Consider the following 19,260-nt stretch of genomic DNA (forward strand, 5'->3'; position numbering starts at 1 on the left):
GATCTCCCATGCTCATAGACAGTTAAGGAGAGAGCAAGCAAGCAGGTAAGAGGAGAGGATCTCTCTAAGAGGGGAAAATAGAATAGTCAAAATATCAAAACTCCATAACATTAAGTAATAATCTAAAATACAGAAAAGCAAGAGTTATCAAAGAGGTTTTTGCTTGTTTGTCTTCTGTTTTATTTTTGAGGTAGCCCCAGCTAACCTGAAATTCACTACATAGACCCGGCTGGCCTTAAACTTAATGTCTGCCTCTGCCTCCTGAGGGTCGGGGTTAAAGGCCCGTGCCAGCATGCCTGGCTCACCCCAGGTTTTTAAACACAGTTTTCATAGGCTGTCATAATTTTTACAGTCTAAAACTATAATTATTTTATAACAGAAATATGTCCAAATTTAAAACTTCAATAAGTAACATCCTTGTAGAATTTTTACACTAAAATTATAAACCAATGATTTCCAAAGGTCCATACAATCTACATAAAGTAAAAAAAAACTGCAGACTGTTTCGAGATGCCAGCTAAAAGGCAGAGGAGACAATAACAACTATAATGACAGACAGAGCCAAAACTATTCCTTCTGAGCCCAAGTTCTTCATTTTATTTTCCTAACTTGATTTATGTTTTTACAAAAACAAAGAAATAAATCTAAAATACCTCAATTAAAATCTACCATTGTATCTTTGCAGACAATAGAGAACAAGAAACGAGCTTTTCTCTGGGGGGGGGGCTGTTATTTATCAGCTTCTGTACTGATAAATAAGTTTTTTCGAAACAAGAAAAAGTCAGTTGCCAAATATGAATTATCATCTCTTCAACATTCTAAAATTTTACCTATGAATGCAGCCATAATCAGAGGAAAATCTATAGACTTCTAGTTTGTTGTCTTTTGAAATAAGAACATGAATTAATGATTTAGAAAGAAATTATAAACATTTTAACTAATATTAACAGTTATTTCATTCAGTCTACAATGCTACTAAGAAATCAATGTAGCTAGGCACTGGTCTAAAAATAGGCTAAAAATAACACATATAAAAAAGATGTGGGCACACATACGCATGCATATAGTTATTAAAATGTTTTTTATAAACAAGGTTTTACTTGTTTTTTTCTTTTCTTTTTTTTAAAATATTTTTTATTATTTATTATTATTATTTATTAAAGATTTCTGTCTCTTCCCCGCCACCGCCTCCCATTTCCCTCCCCCTCCCCCAATTAAGTCCCCCCCCCTCAGCCCGAAAAGCAATCAGGGTTCCCTGTCCTGTGGGAAGTCCAAGGAACCCCCACCTCTATCCAGGTCTAGTAAGTTGAACATCCAAACTGCCTAGGCTCCCACAAAGCCAGTGCGTGCAATAGGATCAGAACCCCATTGCCATTGTTCTTGAGTTCTCAGTAGTCCTCATTGTCCTCTATGTTCAGAGAGTCTGGTTTTATCCCAGGCTTTTCCAGACCCAGGCCAGCTGGTGTTGGTGAGTTCCCAGTAGAACATCCCCATTGTCTCAGTGTGTGGGTGCACCCCTCGTGGTCCTGAGTCCCTTGCTCGTGCTCTCTCTCCTTCTGCTCCTGATTTGGACCTTGAGATTTCAGTCCTGTGCTCCAATGTGGGTCTCTGTCTCTGTCTCCTTTCATCGCTTGCTGAAGGTTAATATTCAGGAGGATGCCTATATGTTTTTCTTTGGGTTCTCCTTATTTAGTTTCTCTAGGATCACTAATTATAGGCTCAATGTCCTTGGTTTATGGCTAGAAACCAAATATGAGTGAGTACATCCCATGTTCCTCTTTTTGGGTCTGGCTTACCTCACTCAGGATAGTGTTTTCACCTTTCATGATAGCCACAAATAGCATAAAATATCTTGGGGTAACTATGACCAAGGATGTGAAAGATCTATTTGACAAGAACTTTAAGTCTTTGAAGAAAGAAATTGAAGAGGACACCAGAAAATGGAAAGATCTTCCTTGCTCCTGGATTGGGAGGATCAACATAGTAAAAATGGCAATTCTACCAAAAGCAATCTATAGATTCAATGCAATCCCCATCAAAATCCCATCAAAATTCTTCAAAGGTTTTACTTGTTGACACTGAAGAACAGACACAGAATGAATTTTTAAGCTAAAACAACAGTGCTGGGGACTGAACCGAGGACCTCCTGTACACATGCTAGACAGGTACTCCGCCACCAAGGGAGATCCAACTAACTATAAATTAATTTCTTACTTCGTCATTAACTGTGTGTGTGCATACATGCCATGGTGGCAGATACATGGGAGGCAGATGACAGCTCATGAGTCATTGTTCTCCTTCCACGTGGGCCACGAGGATTGAATTCAGGTCACCAAGCTTGCTGGGGAAGCACCTTCACCCTGAGCCATCTCACTGGCCCCAATTTAGTTCTTATAACTTTTTCTTTGCATGCATCTGAACTAAACAAGCATCTAAAACACACACTTAGAACAAAGGAAAGCAGATGAATACGTTCACTCAGGTCTAGTACTTGAACTAAACCGCCAGCAATTACGAACCTCCTCACTGAGAACTGAGAAGATTCTGCAAGCATGTCTGAACGCATTGCCGCAGTGAGTTCAGAAGACGACAAACAATGTGTGAGAAGAGAAAGCCAAACCAACAAGCAAACAGTAGCGTGACTCCATGCCTGTAACAAGACTCAGGCTCTACTGTACATACTGGAAGATTTCTGAGTCTGCATCAAGTAAAAGCAGCAGACAGAAATCAATCCTAGAATGACCCACATAATCTGACACCGTAGTAAATACATCCACAGTGGATCCTGTGGTCCCCAGAACTCCCATCCACCCCATATGCTTTAGTTACATATTGTTTTAAAATATTAGGTAGTTATTAGGAATATGTTCAAGGACCTTTCAGGAAATATGATAATACTGTATGAACGCAAAGAAATCTTAGCTGAGGAAAAGGAACTGTAAATCAATAAAAATAAAGAAGAACCAGGTTGAGAGAGGATCTGAAACAAAAACCCAGCTCTTGACAAACTTAGAAATGTGGAAATAAGTGTCAGGGGCCCGCTGGACACAGCAGTAGAAATGGCCTGGTCTGAGAAATAGCAGAGACAAAAGTTGATGTAATGAAAATGGCTTTTGTCGTCTGGGAAATGGCAGAAGGTGATGTGAAACACAAGTGTCACAAGGCTCAGGAGGAAGGTAAGAGAATGGGCAAAAAACGTGAAAATTGCTCAAAGCCAACAAGACCCGGAGTCCAGTACAGCCTAAGCAAGGGAACCACAGACAAAAGGACACTGTAGCAGAGCATAGGAAAAAACGTGCTGGACTCCAAAAGCAAGAAGAAAGTCTTTAAATCAGTCTGAGAAAAACAATACAAATAGAATACAAATGGCTATTGACATGTTAGAAACATCAGAGAGAGAAAGAGACAAAGAGCTGGGGAAGGGGGAAGGAAGGCACATGTTTATGGAACTTAAAAATTAATATTATATCCACTGAAACTACACTTGCAAAATAAACAAAAATGTAAATTTAGGTAAATTAAGATGAAGAAAATTTACCACCAACAGCGCTGGGTACCGAGAAACAGAAGGGAAATGAGATCAGGTGGGGATTGGACCTGGGAACCTTCCAGAAGGGAGTGAGTGGGTAAGGAAATGGAACCTACGTGAATACAAAATAATCCTTACATATGTACATATTTCTCCTAATTTATTATCAGTATCATCATAATTATTATTGGTTTATCAAGACAGAGTTTCTCTGTGTAGCTCTGGGCGTGTGCCACCTACCATCCAGCAGGTCTCCCAATTTTTAAAGGATATTTTATTATATTTAGAGCCATATAACAAAAGTACACTTGCTCTTTCATACGCTGGTGAAAAGGCATCAGTACAACTGGCCAGAAAGCTGGAAAGACAGTTGGACAGACAGCTGGACAGACAGCTCAACAACAACTTACAATACTTGTCCTACATTTACAACTGACCCAACAGTCCTATTTAGCTGCGAATTTCCTCATAGGAAATGAAAACATAGTTTCCATCAAGGCTTCAATGTCCATATCAGTCCCCAGAAGGGACTCACTGGCTATACACAGGGAAAGGGGAGTTTGTGGGTATTAGGACAAACATATATCATTGTCAGAACCCCTTCAACTCCATATTTAATAAATATATGCGGTGCTATGGATGCAGCTCAGTTAGTTGAATTCATTTACTCGCCCAGCATGCACTAGCAAGCTTCAGTTTCATAAACAGGGTATGGTAGTGAACTCCCATAATCCTGGCATTTGGGAGAGAGAGGCCAGGGGATCACTAGTTCAAGGTCATACTCAGCTACACAGCAAGTATGAGGCCACCTGGGGATATACAGGACCCTGTCTCAAGTAATCAAAGTAAGCAAATGACAGTCCTACCCTTCAAGGAGTTCCCGATTTCGAAAGGTGGGAAGACACAGAACCAAATTTTACAAAAGTAAAATCAAACGTTCCACTAAATTGAACAAAATGGTGTTTGTGGGGGAAAGACCATGCTTGACTTACAGCGTTAAAGTCACATGGAGGGAGATGACCTTTATTTAGACTGACGCCTACAAGATAAGATGTTTCCAGGTAGACAAAGAACATTTCAGTCACGGGGATACATCTTCTAAGTCACGGGCTATAGAAGAGCCTGGTGTGCATAGATGGGAGACGCCAGGTGTCGTGGGGACTTCGCAGAGTAAAGGTCAGGAAAGAGTGGAAAGTTATCAAGTGACTTTTACCAAGGTAGAGAATTCAGATATCTTTGTAAAGAGAGAGTGGGAAGGCTTTCTACCTTCCTTCAAAGTTAAGATTTCTCTAAAATCAGTCTGATAAACAATGCAGAAGACAAATTCTGGTTTCAGGATGCTGAGCCAAGAAAAATGTTAACACTGCTTCAACAGAAGAGCAAGACAGGGCCGTTCAAGGCAATGCAAAGCCAAGAATAGATTCCATACACTTCTGAGATCAAAATGAGAAAATCAGTAATAGATTGTATGTCGGTGACTAAAGTTTACAAAGGTCACAGATATAAAAATAAACTATATATACACGACACTAAAGAAAGAACTATAAGCCAGGTGGTGGTGTATGCATTTAATCCCAGCACTCGGGAGGCAGAGGTAGGCGGATCTCTGTGAGTCCAAGGCCAGCCTGGTCTACAAGAGCTAGTTCCAGGACAGACTCCAAAGCTAGAGAGAAACCTGGTCTTGAAAAACAAAGAAAAAGAACTATAATCAGTTATAATGTCAAAAATCCAAGTATAAAATGAATGTTTTTCTGTTGAAAATTATCTATTTTGAAGATATTTTCAGATTTCACTCAAAATGTCAAAATGTCCATTTTTGTTTCTTCAAACATATCTTCCCCTTTTATGTCAATTCAAAAATTTAAAAAATTTAGTGCTTATGCTATACCGGACAGCACACACACAGAGGCAGCGACAGAATAACACCCAATCTTACTGCTCATCCTCACCAACTAAGAACCACCTGCGCTTCCAGGGGCTCCAAGTGGAAACCATGCTGCTTTTATCTGGATTATTCATGCCAAACCTTAACACGCAGAGACGAACGTATATATCCCGCTGAGGAATTTTCATAGTTAGACAAGACCTAGCGCTGTAAGTGTAATGCCATCTCTTTGCTTCTGTTACGTAAAAGAAAGGATTTTAAAAAGAGAGAGAAAGATATCAGGAAATTGAGCTAGACATGTGTACAACCAGTCCCTCTAAACAAAATCCACGGGAGGCGAGAACATATGTTTTTAATGCTGCTCATGAATATTCACTAGGAATACCAGCCAATCCCTAATACTCACGGCATCTTCTGCACCACAAGTAGAGGCTCCTACTCAAGGAACGATTCCTTAGCTGTCCCTGCTTACCCAGGACCTTCGAAGACGCTCCTGCTGCCAGGCCTTTCTACACACTGACATCGAATGCACACGGCTATGTGCGATGCCATCACCGGGCTTTCTGCTGTGTTCTCCATTCTCCACCCTGCCCCACAAATTCGCCTCTCGCCAAGTCAAAACCTATACTAAAAAAATACACTTACTCCATGGAAATAGAAATTAACACCATCCCAAGTCTCTCCATAAATCTAAATATACTAGAAAACAATCTCAAAAAGTTAATAGATTTTTTCCAGAAATATAAATATTCATTACTAGTTAATAAGAAACTTTGCATGACCCCGCAAATGAAAACCAGACCAGGGCCTTGCGCAAAGACATTTAAGCGCTTTTCTAATATAACTTTATTGGAAGCATATTGCGAAGTGGCTACAAGGACGGGCAGGCATGGTGCCGAGACTGCCCCTGAACCCGCCATTCGTACACGTAAGCATCTCCCTGAGACGGATTAAAAAGTGTGCTGATCAAAAAAAAAAAAAAAGTGTGCTGTGTTCCCAAGAAATCGCTCAGGATCCCATAGTGGAAGCTATAATTCTGCAATGTATACGGTGTGAAAACCCCACAGCAAACACCATCGGTGCAGATAATTGATATACTGCTGATAATCACAACAAACTTCCCTTCAGCAGTGACCCTGATGATGCTGTTTGCCTTGAAGGAAGGCAGGTGATAGGTACTGCTGGGAAGGAACTTAGAATTGGGTAAGAGGTCAACCCACAGCTGTGGAAGAAAGGCACTAGGGCTTGGGGGAGGGCCGGCACACAGGACATTTTAGAATGCAGACCTCCCCATGTTACCGCATCACCGATCATAGGAATATGACTAAAGCCCTAAGAGCTACAGGGGTCAGGGTTCAAAAAAGAAGCAACAGAGTAATCCCAGTAATTAATTCCTAATGATGTGCACCACACCCTCTCCCCACTCAAGCCTTTACACTGTTAATGAAAGCACAAGGACAGACATCAAAAGCGCAGGGTCTAATTCTCATCAGTTCATTACCGCCCCGGGGAAAATGGTCACCCTTCCTCCACAGGTTATAAACACACTTGTCCAACTCCATGTTAGAAATGCAAGGAGACACAGCAGTGAAGTTTCTGGGGTTTGGAGGGAGACTGGATTTGAATGGCTTAAGTTTTATTTTGTTTAAGCTACTAATTCTCCCATCCCCTGGCACGTCAGTTTCCTCAGGGTTGGGAGGACATGCCACACACACACACACACACACACACACACACACACACACACACGCACGCACACCTTGATTGAAGCTGTAAAAGTGTTAAAGAAGTGCTTGGCATTGTTCCTAGACACATGGTGCTTCAGCTCTGCACAGACTAGGCCTCCAGAAACACAACAGGGATGTGATGTCCCTTCCTGAGCCAGGGAGCACACACCTGTCTTTCCACATTGTGGGGAGGAGACAGAGCACTGCCTCTGGTTATAACAGTTAGCAGAGACGTTCTGCCTCAGGACTGCTATACTAAGTCCCCCCCCCTTCTACTTTGTCTTTCAATGACAATAGTAAATTATGTTCTAGGAAGACAAAATTCAAACAGATAGTAATTTCATTGTTTTTTTAAATAGTAGGGGCACTAGAGATGTTTACATAGAAAGTGAAATTATAGCCAAACGAATGAACTTTCCACATTTTCTCTCTTGTCCTGAAAGACAATAAAAGGGCCCAGGAAGTTTATGTTTTCCGAAATATATTCCCAAATTCTACACATTGGAAACACTTCAAAACTGTTAGCTTTAGGACAATCTTGATGCTGGCTTTTGAAAATGTGCCAACTTCCTATTGTAAAAATACGTTCCTCATCACTCAGCTCATGTAAATTGCCCATTCAAAATGGACTAAAAATCAACATAATTGTTCTGATTTTAAGTTTTGGTTTTTAAGCTTACATTTTTCAAAAGTATAAAATCACCTCACAGGCAAAAGTTCTTAAAAGATGAAAGACAACAGTATTCATTTGGTTAAAGACAAAACCAGCAGCAAGGTGCGGGCTGCCCAGTACAGAGACCTCCATTACCCAGGCCACTAAGACCCTCACATGAACAATCAAACCAAGAGAAGAATGACGAGGCCTGCACTTCAGGCTTCTTAAGATGCTCTGAACTTGGTTATTTCTGAACCCAGCACTATTATCTCTAATGGCCCAATCATCTCCAGTACAATTAGGTGCCCAGGGAGCCTTATTAACTCTTTCAGGCCATTAGGGTACCATTATAAAGCATTAAGGACTAGAATCTAATTACAGTTGATTAAATGGTCTCAGTGCTCCCCAAGTACTAATGAGCCAAAAAAAAAAAAAAAAAAAAAAGACTAATTTTCTATCAGGAAGCACAGGGTATTTTATTTCAAACTTTATTTAGCCTTCAAAAATTTCACATTGTCCCATACATCTACAGAATGTGAAACTTGACAGTAAGGTCAATTTTTTAAATGTTTTGAGACAGGTTCTCTCTCACTCTGTAGTCCATGTTGACCAGAACTCACAGTGATGCTCTTGTTTCAGCCTCTCAAGTGTTGGGGTTTATAGATGTAAGCAACTATACCTGGTTATTAATGTTAACATTACATTAATCCAGCCAGGAACAATAGATTTTGCTAAGGGAAACATCTTCTCTCGTGCAATGGCTCCTTCTAGTTCAGTCACATCAAAGCTAAAATCTATAAACACGATGTGGCCCTCTATAGCCTACCAAAGTCTGCACATGTTTTTCATTGGACAAAATAAAAGAAGCAATTTCATTATAATTCCAAAATTTCCTTAGAAAGCCCACAAACATATCTATATTAATATAGTAAGAGATATATAGATAAATACATTGTGGTCAGGTTGTAGCTTTAAATTACTCTGGGTTGTATGGGACAATATGCCTCTTTGACTAAGTGAACCCAACTTACAATGCAGCACTTGGCTCCACTGTGAGAGCAAGAGCTAAGGCAAATGATTCTTCATCATCCTCCTACAGGGAATCCACCAGTGCCTGTCCATTACACAGCACAAGGCACAGAAAGGTCAACTTACACCAGTAAAAAGTGCCACTACTGGTCAGCTGGTGGGAGTGTCAGCCACTGTGCAAATTATAATAGAAGTCCTCTAAGAACTACAAATAGAACTAGCAAATCCCCAAGATACCCTCCCCCCCACACACCAAAAAAAGAGAAACCTGGCCATGAACTTATCAAACACTAGAACAAAGGATGCAGAAACCTCACCTTGGTCATACAGAAGCTACACATAACAACAAATGCTGACCCATCATTAGACAAATGGGTGAGAAGAGCATAGGACGGTGCAAAACTCTACCTGTCTAAGGATCCCATGCTCTGTGATGATACCCTGGCTGGATGTAGCTCATTGAAACTGCAGCGAGCCGCGTCCTCAGGCAGCTCTGTCTGGAATAGCGTCCCTTTAAGTTACCATCTAGCCTGACCACCTGCAATGACTGCACCTGCCTTCCTTGATAGGTAGAGAAAATGAAGGATATTTTAAAAGCTTCCAGAGAAGTCCCCTTCCCTAATTAAAAAAAACTCTCCTCTTATTAAAAATCTTATTGAACTATGAAAAGTTCCAAGAATTCACAAAAGACCAAAGATAGTCAGGCAACCCTGAACAAAAAGAATCCTACAGAAAGTATCACCAAACCTGGTTTCAACCTGTATCTCAGAGCTACAGTAACTAAACACAGATCCACAGATTAAGGAAGTAGAACTGAGTACCCAGACTAAGTCCCCAATCAGATGTCAAAATCATACATACATTAGAGAAAAGAGAGCACCTTAACACCTGGTGCTGGCAAATGAGGCTTCAAATACTGAAGGATGGAACCAGATCCTCATCTCTCACTCAGCTACAAATGGATCAAAGGCAAGTGTGGTGTCTGAATGAGAAATGGCTCCATAATCTCGGGCATGTGAACACTTGGGCATGTGAACACTCGGTCTCCAATTGGTGGCACTATCTGAGAGGTTTAGGAGGTATGGCCTTGCTGGAGGAAGTGTGTCATTAGGGTAGGCTATGAGATTAAAAGCCTCTTGCTATTTCCAGTTCTCTCTTTCATGCTTGCATTTGAAGAGGAAGCTGTCAGCTTCCTCCTCCTGCTGCCACACCTCCCCATCTCCCCATCATGATGGACTCTTATCCCCCCTGGAACCAAAAGGAACCCTTCTGTAAGCTGCCTTGGTTGTGCCATGTTAGCAAAACAAAAGTAATTAATGCAATAAGACAAGAAACTCTGAAACCACTAGAGGAAAAAATAAGAAGCAGACTTTAACTTCCAGGCAAAGGTAGGGTGCTCTGAACAGGGCCCCAGTAGCACAGGAGATAATACCAGCCACCAACAAACAAGATGATCTCATTTGCTGTCCAGAGACAGCAAAGGGGCTATCAACAGACTGAAGCGACGGCCCACGGGAGGAGAGCAACCTTTCATAGTAATAAACAGAACAGATTAGAGTCTAGAATATGCAAATAACTAAAAAACCCAACTATCCAATTAAAAAATGGACTGTTAATCTGAACAGAAAGTTATCAAAAGAAATACACTGCCTAGTAAACAACTTTAAAAAGTGTCTCAACATCTTTAGCCAGGGGAGAAATGCAAATTAAAAGTTATTTCAAGAGTCGATCTCAACTGAGTCAAAGGGCATCATCAGGAACACAAATGGTAACAGATGCTGGTGTGGCCCCAGCAAAGGAGCAGCTCCTAGAGGCTATAAGCTAGTGTACCAGTGTGGAAATCAGCCTAGGGGTTCTCAAAAAATTAGCAACAGAACTGTAATATGACCCTTATCCCCCTGGAACCAAGAGGAACCCTTCTGTAAGCTGCCTTGGTATATATAATACTCCTGGGTACATACCTAATGGACTGCATATCCTCCTGATCAGACATTTGCAGATGCCCATTGTTAGATAAGGAAAATGTGGTACATATAACAACGGAATATTACTCAGCTGTAAAGAAGAGTGAGGTCACAAAATCTGCAAGTAAACGGGTAGAACTGGAAAACACTAACTTAGTGACGTCATCCAGACCAGTCCAGAAACTCTGCATGCTCTCTCTCAAGTGCAGATCCTGGCTTTGTTTTGTGTGCAGAAGCCAGGAAACTAGAAAGGGGCTATTGAGTGTGTTGGGGGGATAACTCAAGGATGAGTAGTAGGCAATGGATAAATTGAAAGCACTGATGTAGAATACTAAGGGCAGAAAGGCTTAAGAAAAGGGGGACCAAAGAGGATAGGAAAAATGGGGTAAGTATTAGCTTAGAGAAGGAGTGTGGAAATCCAGTATCTCTCCACTCAAAAACTATAACTGGAGGGAGGTTCAAACACATGAGGTATGAAAGAAGAGGGGAAGGATACTAGGAGTTAAATATTAAGTGGGGCTGGTGGCTATGTGATGGGGGAGGAGAGGGGTAATAAGTGAGATCACCAAAACTAAGTCTGTGAAAAAGTTTTAAGGGAACCCACAAGTTAGTAAGTTAATTTTTAAAAAAAGTTTGAATAAGATGCCCTACATGGGTGAACAATGCCATTCCAGAAGACACGGGTAATAAAAAGAAAATCTCAGTGCAAGGCATACCATCTCCACCCCCATGAGTTATGGATGAGGGTGGCCCCCGAGGTCTTCAAGACAATATGGGTTACTGCCAGGGACCTTGGTTAGCCACCATAACTATACGGTAAGCCTGATTGCTGAAGATACCACAAACTTTGGCTGCAGGGCAGCAACAAATATCAAATCATCAGTGAAACTCCCTCCCTGCTGGCTAGCTTTCCTAGTGTCAGAATGTGCTATGCTGGCTGCTGGGGGGAAAGCATCACTGACCTCATATAGCCCTAGACCCTATATGCTCAATACTGACATGCTAAGGAAGGTGTGGCCACCACTGCAACAGTGGCACAAGTGACACGGGGCAACCAGCTGCTTTCTGATTGGATGTGAAACCTGTTCCACAGGAGGAAGTTTCATGCCTGAGAATTTTGTAAACCTGGTCTGCAGCCCATGACTTGGGAGGGCACAGGCCCCAAAGAAGCTGCTACTGTTCTTTTGCTAAATGGCCACGTTGTCAAACTGCCTTCTAAATATTTGTGTCTACACACAGAGGCATGGGCTGCTCTCAACCGTGGTCAGAAAAGAGTCTCTACAGCAGGCAGCAGTCCAGGCAGAGACTCACAATTGGTTATGAGTAAGTGACTGTGAATGCCCAGCCCTAAATGGACCATCTCTGTCAGTAACCACCTGTTTCTGCTCTCCCGGGTCTCAGGAAACATCAAGGAAGGAGAAGCAGGAAGAATATAAAAGCTGGAAAAGGTGGAACTGTGCTGTGGAACAGTCTTCTGAACATGACACACGTGAACTTACACAGCTGTCGTTACTGTCACAAGACCTGCAAGGTTAATCAAGGCAGCCAAGCACTTGAGGCTCCACCTCTTGCTGAGGAGCTTTGGGCAGTGAAGGGCTGCTGGGGGAGGGGAATCATTCCTGCTTCCTTGAGGCTTCAGTGATCGCCCCATACCTACTCACACAAGCATAGCACCAATTAGACTTCATGGCCTAGTATATGAAAAAACAAAAAGAGGACATGAATTTGGGAAGGGGCCCATGCTAGGGGAAATCTAGGGAGAGCTGGAGGGGATAGAACAGGTAGAAAGGGGATTTCATCATGTATGCATGAAAGAAATTCAGAATAAAAAGGAAAAAGAAAAACAAAATGCCAAAAGTATTGATGACAATATTATAAATTGCCAAAAAAATCCCACTTCCTTTGTGATATAAATTGAGAAATTTCAACTCCATATGGTAATTTATATCTCAACAAGGCACTACAGGTTTTAGAGACATGCTAAAAAGAAAAGCATTTCAGACATTTCAGACGTGGGTAAGACTCCGAGAATCTATGTCATACACAATTTCCTATAGAATATTTTAGAAAATACATGGTAGCTAACAATGAAAGTAAAAAATAAATAACAAAAAACAAAATGGAAGACTACAGCCTAGGAGGACACTAGAGAGATGTCTACGATGCTGTCATCAGGCTCAGAGAAGAGCCCATGCAGAACTGATCACTTAATAAATCTTATCAATTAACTGATCATTTAGTGTTACACAGTAACATTATAAATTCTACTTAGTTTTAAATTTTAAGATTTAATCAAGAAAAAAAGCAAGAACAAATAATATTTAAAGAATATAAAGACTATTTTTTTTTCTGTTATCACAAAGCTTCCAGAAACATGCTAGGCACGCAGCACACATCTACAGACAAATGGTAAGGCTGTCAGGAGCTAGGATGTAAGTGTGGGTGAGAAAGATAAAGAAATTTCTGAGTTCTACAGAGGGCAGTCTGGAGTCATTGCTTGAAATCAGCGAAGTGACAAATCTTCTATGAGCATGACAGTAGCTGCCTGCATCAGAGCAGTTGGGAGTACTAGTGGGGGATCCTCAGGACCAGGACTTGGTGATGCTCTCTCACTGAAGGAAGACTGCAGAGATGGCTACTGGACCCTTAACATATTTGTCCCTCCTGCCACTCCCAGCTACTGTGTATAATTCTGCCTTAACTGCACTTATCATACCCTTGTTACCCTTGTGGTCTCAAGAGGGACTAGAGTATACAGACTGTGGAAGGTTACCTAAAGGGCATCCCATCTATATGAACGTCACCATACAGATGGCTTCCTGCTGCTCTGACGCCACCTATGCTCTTGTAAACAACCCTTACCCACACTCTGAAAGAAGCTCACTGGCTTCCTGAATAAACTCACTGGCTCCCCAAGGTGAACTTTGGTGGATGATATGAGATAACCCTTCTGTATGCTGTGAATATATGTTGTTCTCAATGGCTGATAATGAAAGCTGAATTGATCTGTAGTCAGGCAGATATGGGAAACTCAAACAGAGATACAGAGAAGAGAAGGGTATAGTTGAGAGATGCCAACCAGCCGCCAGAGGGACAAGATGTATTAGAGCACAGGTAAAGCCACGAGACACGTGGCAAAACATAGATTAATAAAAATGGATTAATTTAGAAGGAAAAGCTAGTTATTAGTAAGCCTGAGCTATTTGGTCAAGCATTTTGTAATTAATTTTAAGCCTCTAAGCGATTATTTAGAAGTGGCTGTGGTATGGGGTGGGACAAAGAAACCTCCATTTACAGGTGGGATATTCTTAGGTTTGTTGTTGCCCTGGAAGAAGAGAGCAGATGTCTCTTCACATCTCCCCAGGAAAAGACTTCCTCCAACGTGAACACAAGCTTGTGATGTTACCCAGAATTATTAGGACAACTGAGGTAGAAACATAAAATATTAAAAAAAGAAATAGAGAAGACTCAGGAAATTTTGAAGTCCCTTCCCTGTCTTTCTAAGTGCCAACTCAAGTCAATAAAGAAAGTATACAAATTAAGAACTAGCTGTATAAACACGCTGCTTACAGAACAAAAGCAGCTACTCAAAGAACTAAGAAACATGGGTAAAAAGAACTAAGGAGGAGGAAGTGGGAAGACGAGACAGAAGGAAAGGAAGGAGAGGGGAGGGGACAGCAGTAGGCAGGAGTACACAGAACAACTCTCTTTGTACCCATATAAAATATCATTTGTCTGTCTCATATTCTTTTTCCTTCTTCTCCTAGCGATATGACACAGTTCACACAAAAATATAGTAAACTGACCTCTGTGGTCTATAGAAAAAGAATTTTAAAATGTTGCTTAACACCTAAATAAACAAATTTTGTTTTACATTGTTTACCTTTTCGGCTCTAAGAATTCCAATGACACGCTGAGTTACTTCTGTTTTCTGGAAAGATCCAGACTTACCATGAAATTTTTCGGCTTCAGGATCATTCACATTGATAGTAATGATTTTCCAATCTGTGGCGCCCTGATCGATAAGTGCCAAAGTTCCAAGGATCTTCACCTGAATCACATCTCCACGGGATAAAACCTTCACAGAGAAAAGATGCGGTCATTTGCAAGGCTTAGGAGGATTTAACCATAAAACCACACTCATATGACGGAAATGTAACAGTGTTAGTAACTATACACCATGTGAAAATGGTCAGAAAGCCTGTCTTGCATTCTCTTTCCTAGGAAGGAGAATCTCTATCTACTAGGAATGAGAAGATTTCTACTTCCACCCATAGAAGGATTGTTGGTTAAATAACCAAAACAAACAAAAAAGCCTTATATTAAACAACAGACAGTGTAGGACCATGACTCAAGAGGGAAGTTACCCAAGCAGGAGGGTTGGGCTTTCTGCCCAGTGAGCAGAGGTGACAGAAGGGGAGGCCAGCAGGACTTCCACATATGTTCATGGCAGGAGCACATGTGTATGAGCGCGCGCGAACACACTTACACACAGACATACACACACACACACTAAACAAAAAACAAATAAAACACAGTTTAAAAAGAAGAAGAAAAACCACCGCTGCCACCAGGGAGGTTGAGGCAGCTACAGAGACCGCATCATTGACTGGAGACAAGAGTTTACTCCGGATGTACACACAGGGTAGAAGAAGCTGAAAGTGTCCTCGAGGAAAGGTTACTTCAGAGCAGCCCCATCCAATGTTACATTCTTATGACTAAGGACTGTCAAAAGGATTGTCTTAGCAGGACAGCGAGTGACAATGAAACAGTTATTAATGCTAGACAGAGACAAAACAGCTTCTGTAAGATGCTTAAGAGGAAGTTTAGGATAACTTCCAACCCAAATCAGCAAGAGCCTGAGGCCCGTGAGAAACTGTCTCCAAAAGCAGCAGATGGCGCCTGAGGAGGAATGATGCCAGAGGCTGATCTCTGGCACCACGTATGTAATGCCCTCTCCTTGTACACACACAGGTACATACACATATATACATATCAGAAGTTGACACCAATGTTCCACTGCTTGGGAAAGTGATTTCAGTGCCTTGGGTTGCCAGCGCCTCAAACCTTTCTACATTCTTTTATTGTCACAGGCTTAGCAGGCTAACGAAATCCCCTGTAAGCTTATACTCTAAAAGCGTTTCAGAAAACAAATTGCCTCTTGGTCCAAAATGCAGCTTTACATTTAGAAAATAAGCTATGCAAAACAAAGTCATTTATGTGCCCCCAAAGTGTTTGGAGAAAATGATGTTAAACCATAAAATCAAGTAAATTCATTCAAAACAAATGCAAAATGGCAAATCTTAATCTAAGTGGACGTGAAGTGACTATCACATGGCAGACTGGTATGTGACTGTGTGCATGGCACAGGAGCTTTGTTCTTGAGAGAAGACACAATCACATTAGGGTCTCCTGTGGCTTCTCTATTATCTATTAAAGCCAGCTACTTGTAGCACTGTGAGGGAAAGGATGAAAGTGGGTGGGGTGGGGATGGTGGAGGGGATAATCTCTGTATGCAAAGATTCACTACCTTGTCTGGGACACTTAGTGCAGGTGAGAACAGAAAAACAAGATAAGACAGCGGATCTCATCTCACATCTCAACCATTTTGACAGCATGGCCCAACCTGCCATTTTACAGGAAAGGGATGGGAGGGACGCGGATGCACGGGGATGGGGTGGATGTGGATGCACGGGGATGGGATGGATGCAGGTGTGCGTCAGTCTTCACAAACACCAGCCCTGGAGGCAGAACCCCGTGGAAGCCAGAAACAGCCTCCAGAGTCACATGTCAAGACTTGATCCTACTCTGACAATCTCCAGTCATGGGATGCAACAGTGAGACAACGGGACAGGTCTTGTAGTTTTCGACCTATAATTTTCCCCAATCGTCAACAAGAAGTTTTGGGTTCCTAAACGAGTTATAATTTATTCCCGCCTTCTCATTCATAGAGATAAAAACGTTAGGGAGGATTGAAAAAAACACTGGTAAGAAAACAAATAAAAGCTTGTCCCTTAAGTCTAACCAAAAGACAAGGACTTAAGTGGTAGGTGAAGTTACTTCGTACAATACCCTAATTCTACAATGAGCGTGTATCTACCATTCTTGCTATTCTTAAGGAAAAGGGAAACACCACAAGCTCAGATTTTGCCTCCTTTTTTTATAAGAAGCAGCCCATCTTCAGTCAAAACACTTGAGTTTCTTCCACTCTAACGTCAGATTCCCAACCAAGCCCACCAAGCCCGTGGAAAGCTTTGGGATGCCCAGGAGGCTCTTGGTCCTAGGACTAGAGTTTAACTGGAGGCCTCGATGATCTGACCTTGCCTTGTTTGGTCAGCACTGATGCTCTTTTCAGAAGCCTGTAGGGCTAAAAGCATCCCAGTCTGCGAAGGAGATACAGAGCAATCTTATGCTCCCTTCTACAGTTCACCTGCTGACTGGATGTTGCCTCTTACCGCCCCACCCCCCCACCCCCCACGAGTTTTCCCTAGCTGCAAATTTCCAAGTATTTCAGGTATTTATCCTCAGGTCTAGACTATTGTTTCTTAAGTTCTCAATCCCCAAGTCTGAAAGGAAGATGTATAGATACTTATGAGAGAGGGTAGTGATAGTTACAACTCTGAGTGTGCTTGCTTTCAAACCTGAAGCACTTCACAGAGAGACTGCAGCTGGTGGGTAAGGCTAACACAGGCCAGGTCCTTTAGTGCCCACTGGTGGTGGTCCTCCATTCTAAAGAGGAGGTGGACAGAGAAGATCTGAAGAACAGAAACAGGCAGAATGATCTAGGACACTGTCAGGAGAAGCGATTACAGCATCTAGAGTACAAAGCCTTGAAGAAAAGACTTCAGGAAGACACAGTTCACAAGACCAAAGGAATTGTAAGGGCTTCAATAAAGATCTTGAGTTTGAAGTTACTGTGCAGTTGTGTTGGGTAACTCACGAACACGCTGACTGAGTGGGTCTCAAGCAAGGCACTTCTAACCTCTAGAAGACACTGGCTGTCAGGAGACATTTTTGGTTTACTAGCATCTCCATGGAAGAGGGCAGGCATGTTCCTGAGGCATATCGTGCTAACAAAGATTTAGCCATCTCAAACATCAGCCGTGCTGCAGAAGTTCTCGAGGACTTCCATTCCAAGCTACTTTGTTTTCTTACTCATAAACGTATTTCCCAACAAAGCAACAACCAGTGAGTCTATTCTTTAGACTTTGAGGCTAGCAGAAAGCAAGTTCGGCAGACTATCAAGTTTCATCAGATGTAGCAGCTTTTGATCTCAGAAAAACATAGGCAGGGAGCCTTATTTCAAACCACTGCTTGGCAGTAATACCTTCAAAACACAGAGGAAATTTCAAACTCCAAACTGTAAAGGATGCTTAGGAACAAATGGTAAAGTCCTGATGAAGCTGCTACCCTCCAGGTTAAAGCAATTCAACAAATTTCTGCTGACTGACGTGTCGTCTTCTCATAAACACCAAGCGAATAATACACAATCCCTTAAGAAACTCACAAATGTTCAACACTGTCTGTGGCCCTCAGCCTAGGAGCAACTTACATTGTTTCTTTGCTTCAGCCATGAGCTATGTGTGTTCAAAGACTTCCCATCACTGCTTCTCTTACAACCGACTTAAGGTCACTAATCACACACACCTTTCTTGAAAGGTGACTGTATTTACTTCTCATTTAGAAGGCTCTGCCACAGCTCATGCTGGCTACAGGAATCAGCTGCTTTAGCTGTCAGAGGACTTCTGCTTTCCCAGCAGGACTGCCACTCCGCCCTTCCTAGGAAATGACTGAATGCAGGAGATGTGACCACTTCCGAGGGAGCAACACAACTCGGTGTGTAAACTAGGTTGAGTTTCTCAAGCCCGAGCTTGAGAATTTTTTGTCCCCAGGTTTCAGGGACTACCAGACAGAGGCCTTCCTAGCTGTTGTGGGGACATTTCAAAGGGCAGGTCATAAATGTTGGGTTGAATTTGTCATCCACAATCATGAGAGATGATGTTAGGCAAGTTACTTCACACTGTGCTTTAGGTTTTAGTCTCTCAATCATAAAGTGAATGATTTATTAGTTCTTCATACTGTTGAAGAACAGATCTATGAGCTCCAGACCAAGAGGTCTTCTATACAGACTATTTGCCTCTCTGGGATCTACATGGACTTGTTAACCTATACCTACCAAGTGCTCAGTTCTCAGGCGACTGGAATAAGCGTATGTAAAAGGGGCCTATAAACGCAGCTCTGCTGACTCAATTCTGAGGGAGGCAAACTTCAACCACGCCCAGGTAACAACAGAAAATAATGGGAAGTATGGTGTTTAAAGCATATTAACTTGTGAATTGGGCTTTCTACTGTCGTGGAGTAAGTTATTGCAACTTAAAGGCTTAAATGTAGAAGTTTCCATGAACCAAGAAGAGTCCATGTCAAGCATAGGTGGATTTTCTGCCTAGCGTTTAAACAGCAGTCAGGCCTAC

General features: G+C 41.9%; 1 protein-coding gene across 4 annotated transcripts in view; it reads right to left on the minus strand.

Annotated features, from left to right (window-relative positions):
• The window catches only part of Ppa2 (inorganic pyrophosphatase 2), a 69,347-nt gene that overhangs the window by 18,512 nt on the left and 31,575 nt on the right, over positions 1 to 19,260 (minus strand). For all 4 annotated transcript variants that reach the window (XM_075981296.1, XM_075981295.1, XM_075981298.1 and 1 more), the window contains one exon: positions 14,741 to 14,867. In XM_075981296.1, the coding sequence (XP_075837411.1) occupies positions 14,741 to 14,867 (127 nt within the window). The remainder of the gene's footprint in view (positions 1 to 14,740; positions 14,868 to 19,260) is intronic.

The sequence above is a fragment of the Microtus pennsylvanicus genome, chromosome 7 (assembly GCF_037038515.1).
Source record: "Microtus pennsylvanicus isolate mMicPen1 chromosome 7, mMicPen1.hap1, whole genome shotgun sequence".
NCBI lineage: Eukaryota > Metazoa > Chordata > Mammalia > Rodentia > Cricetidae > Microtus > Microtus pennsylvanicus.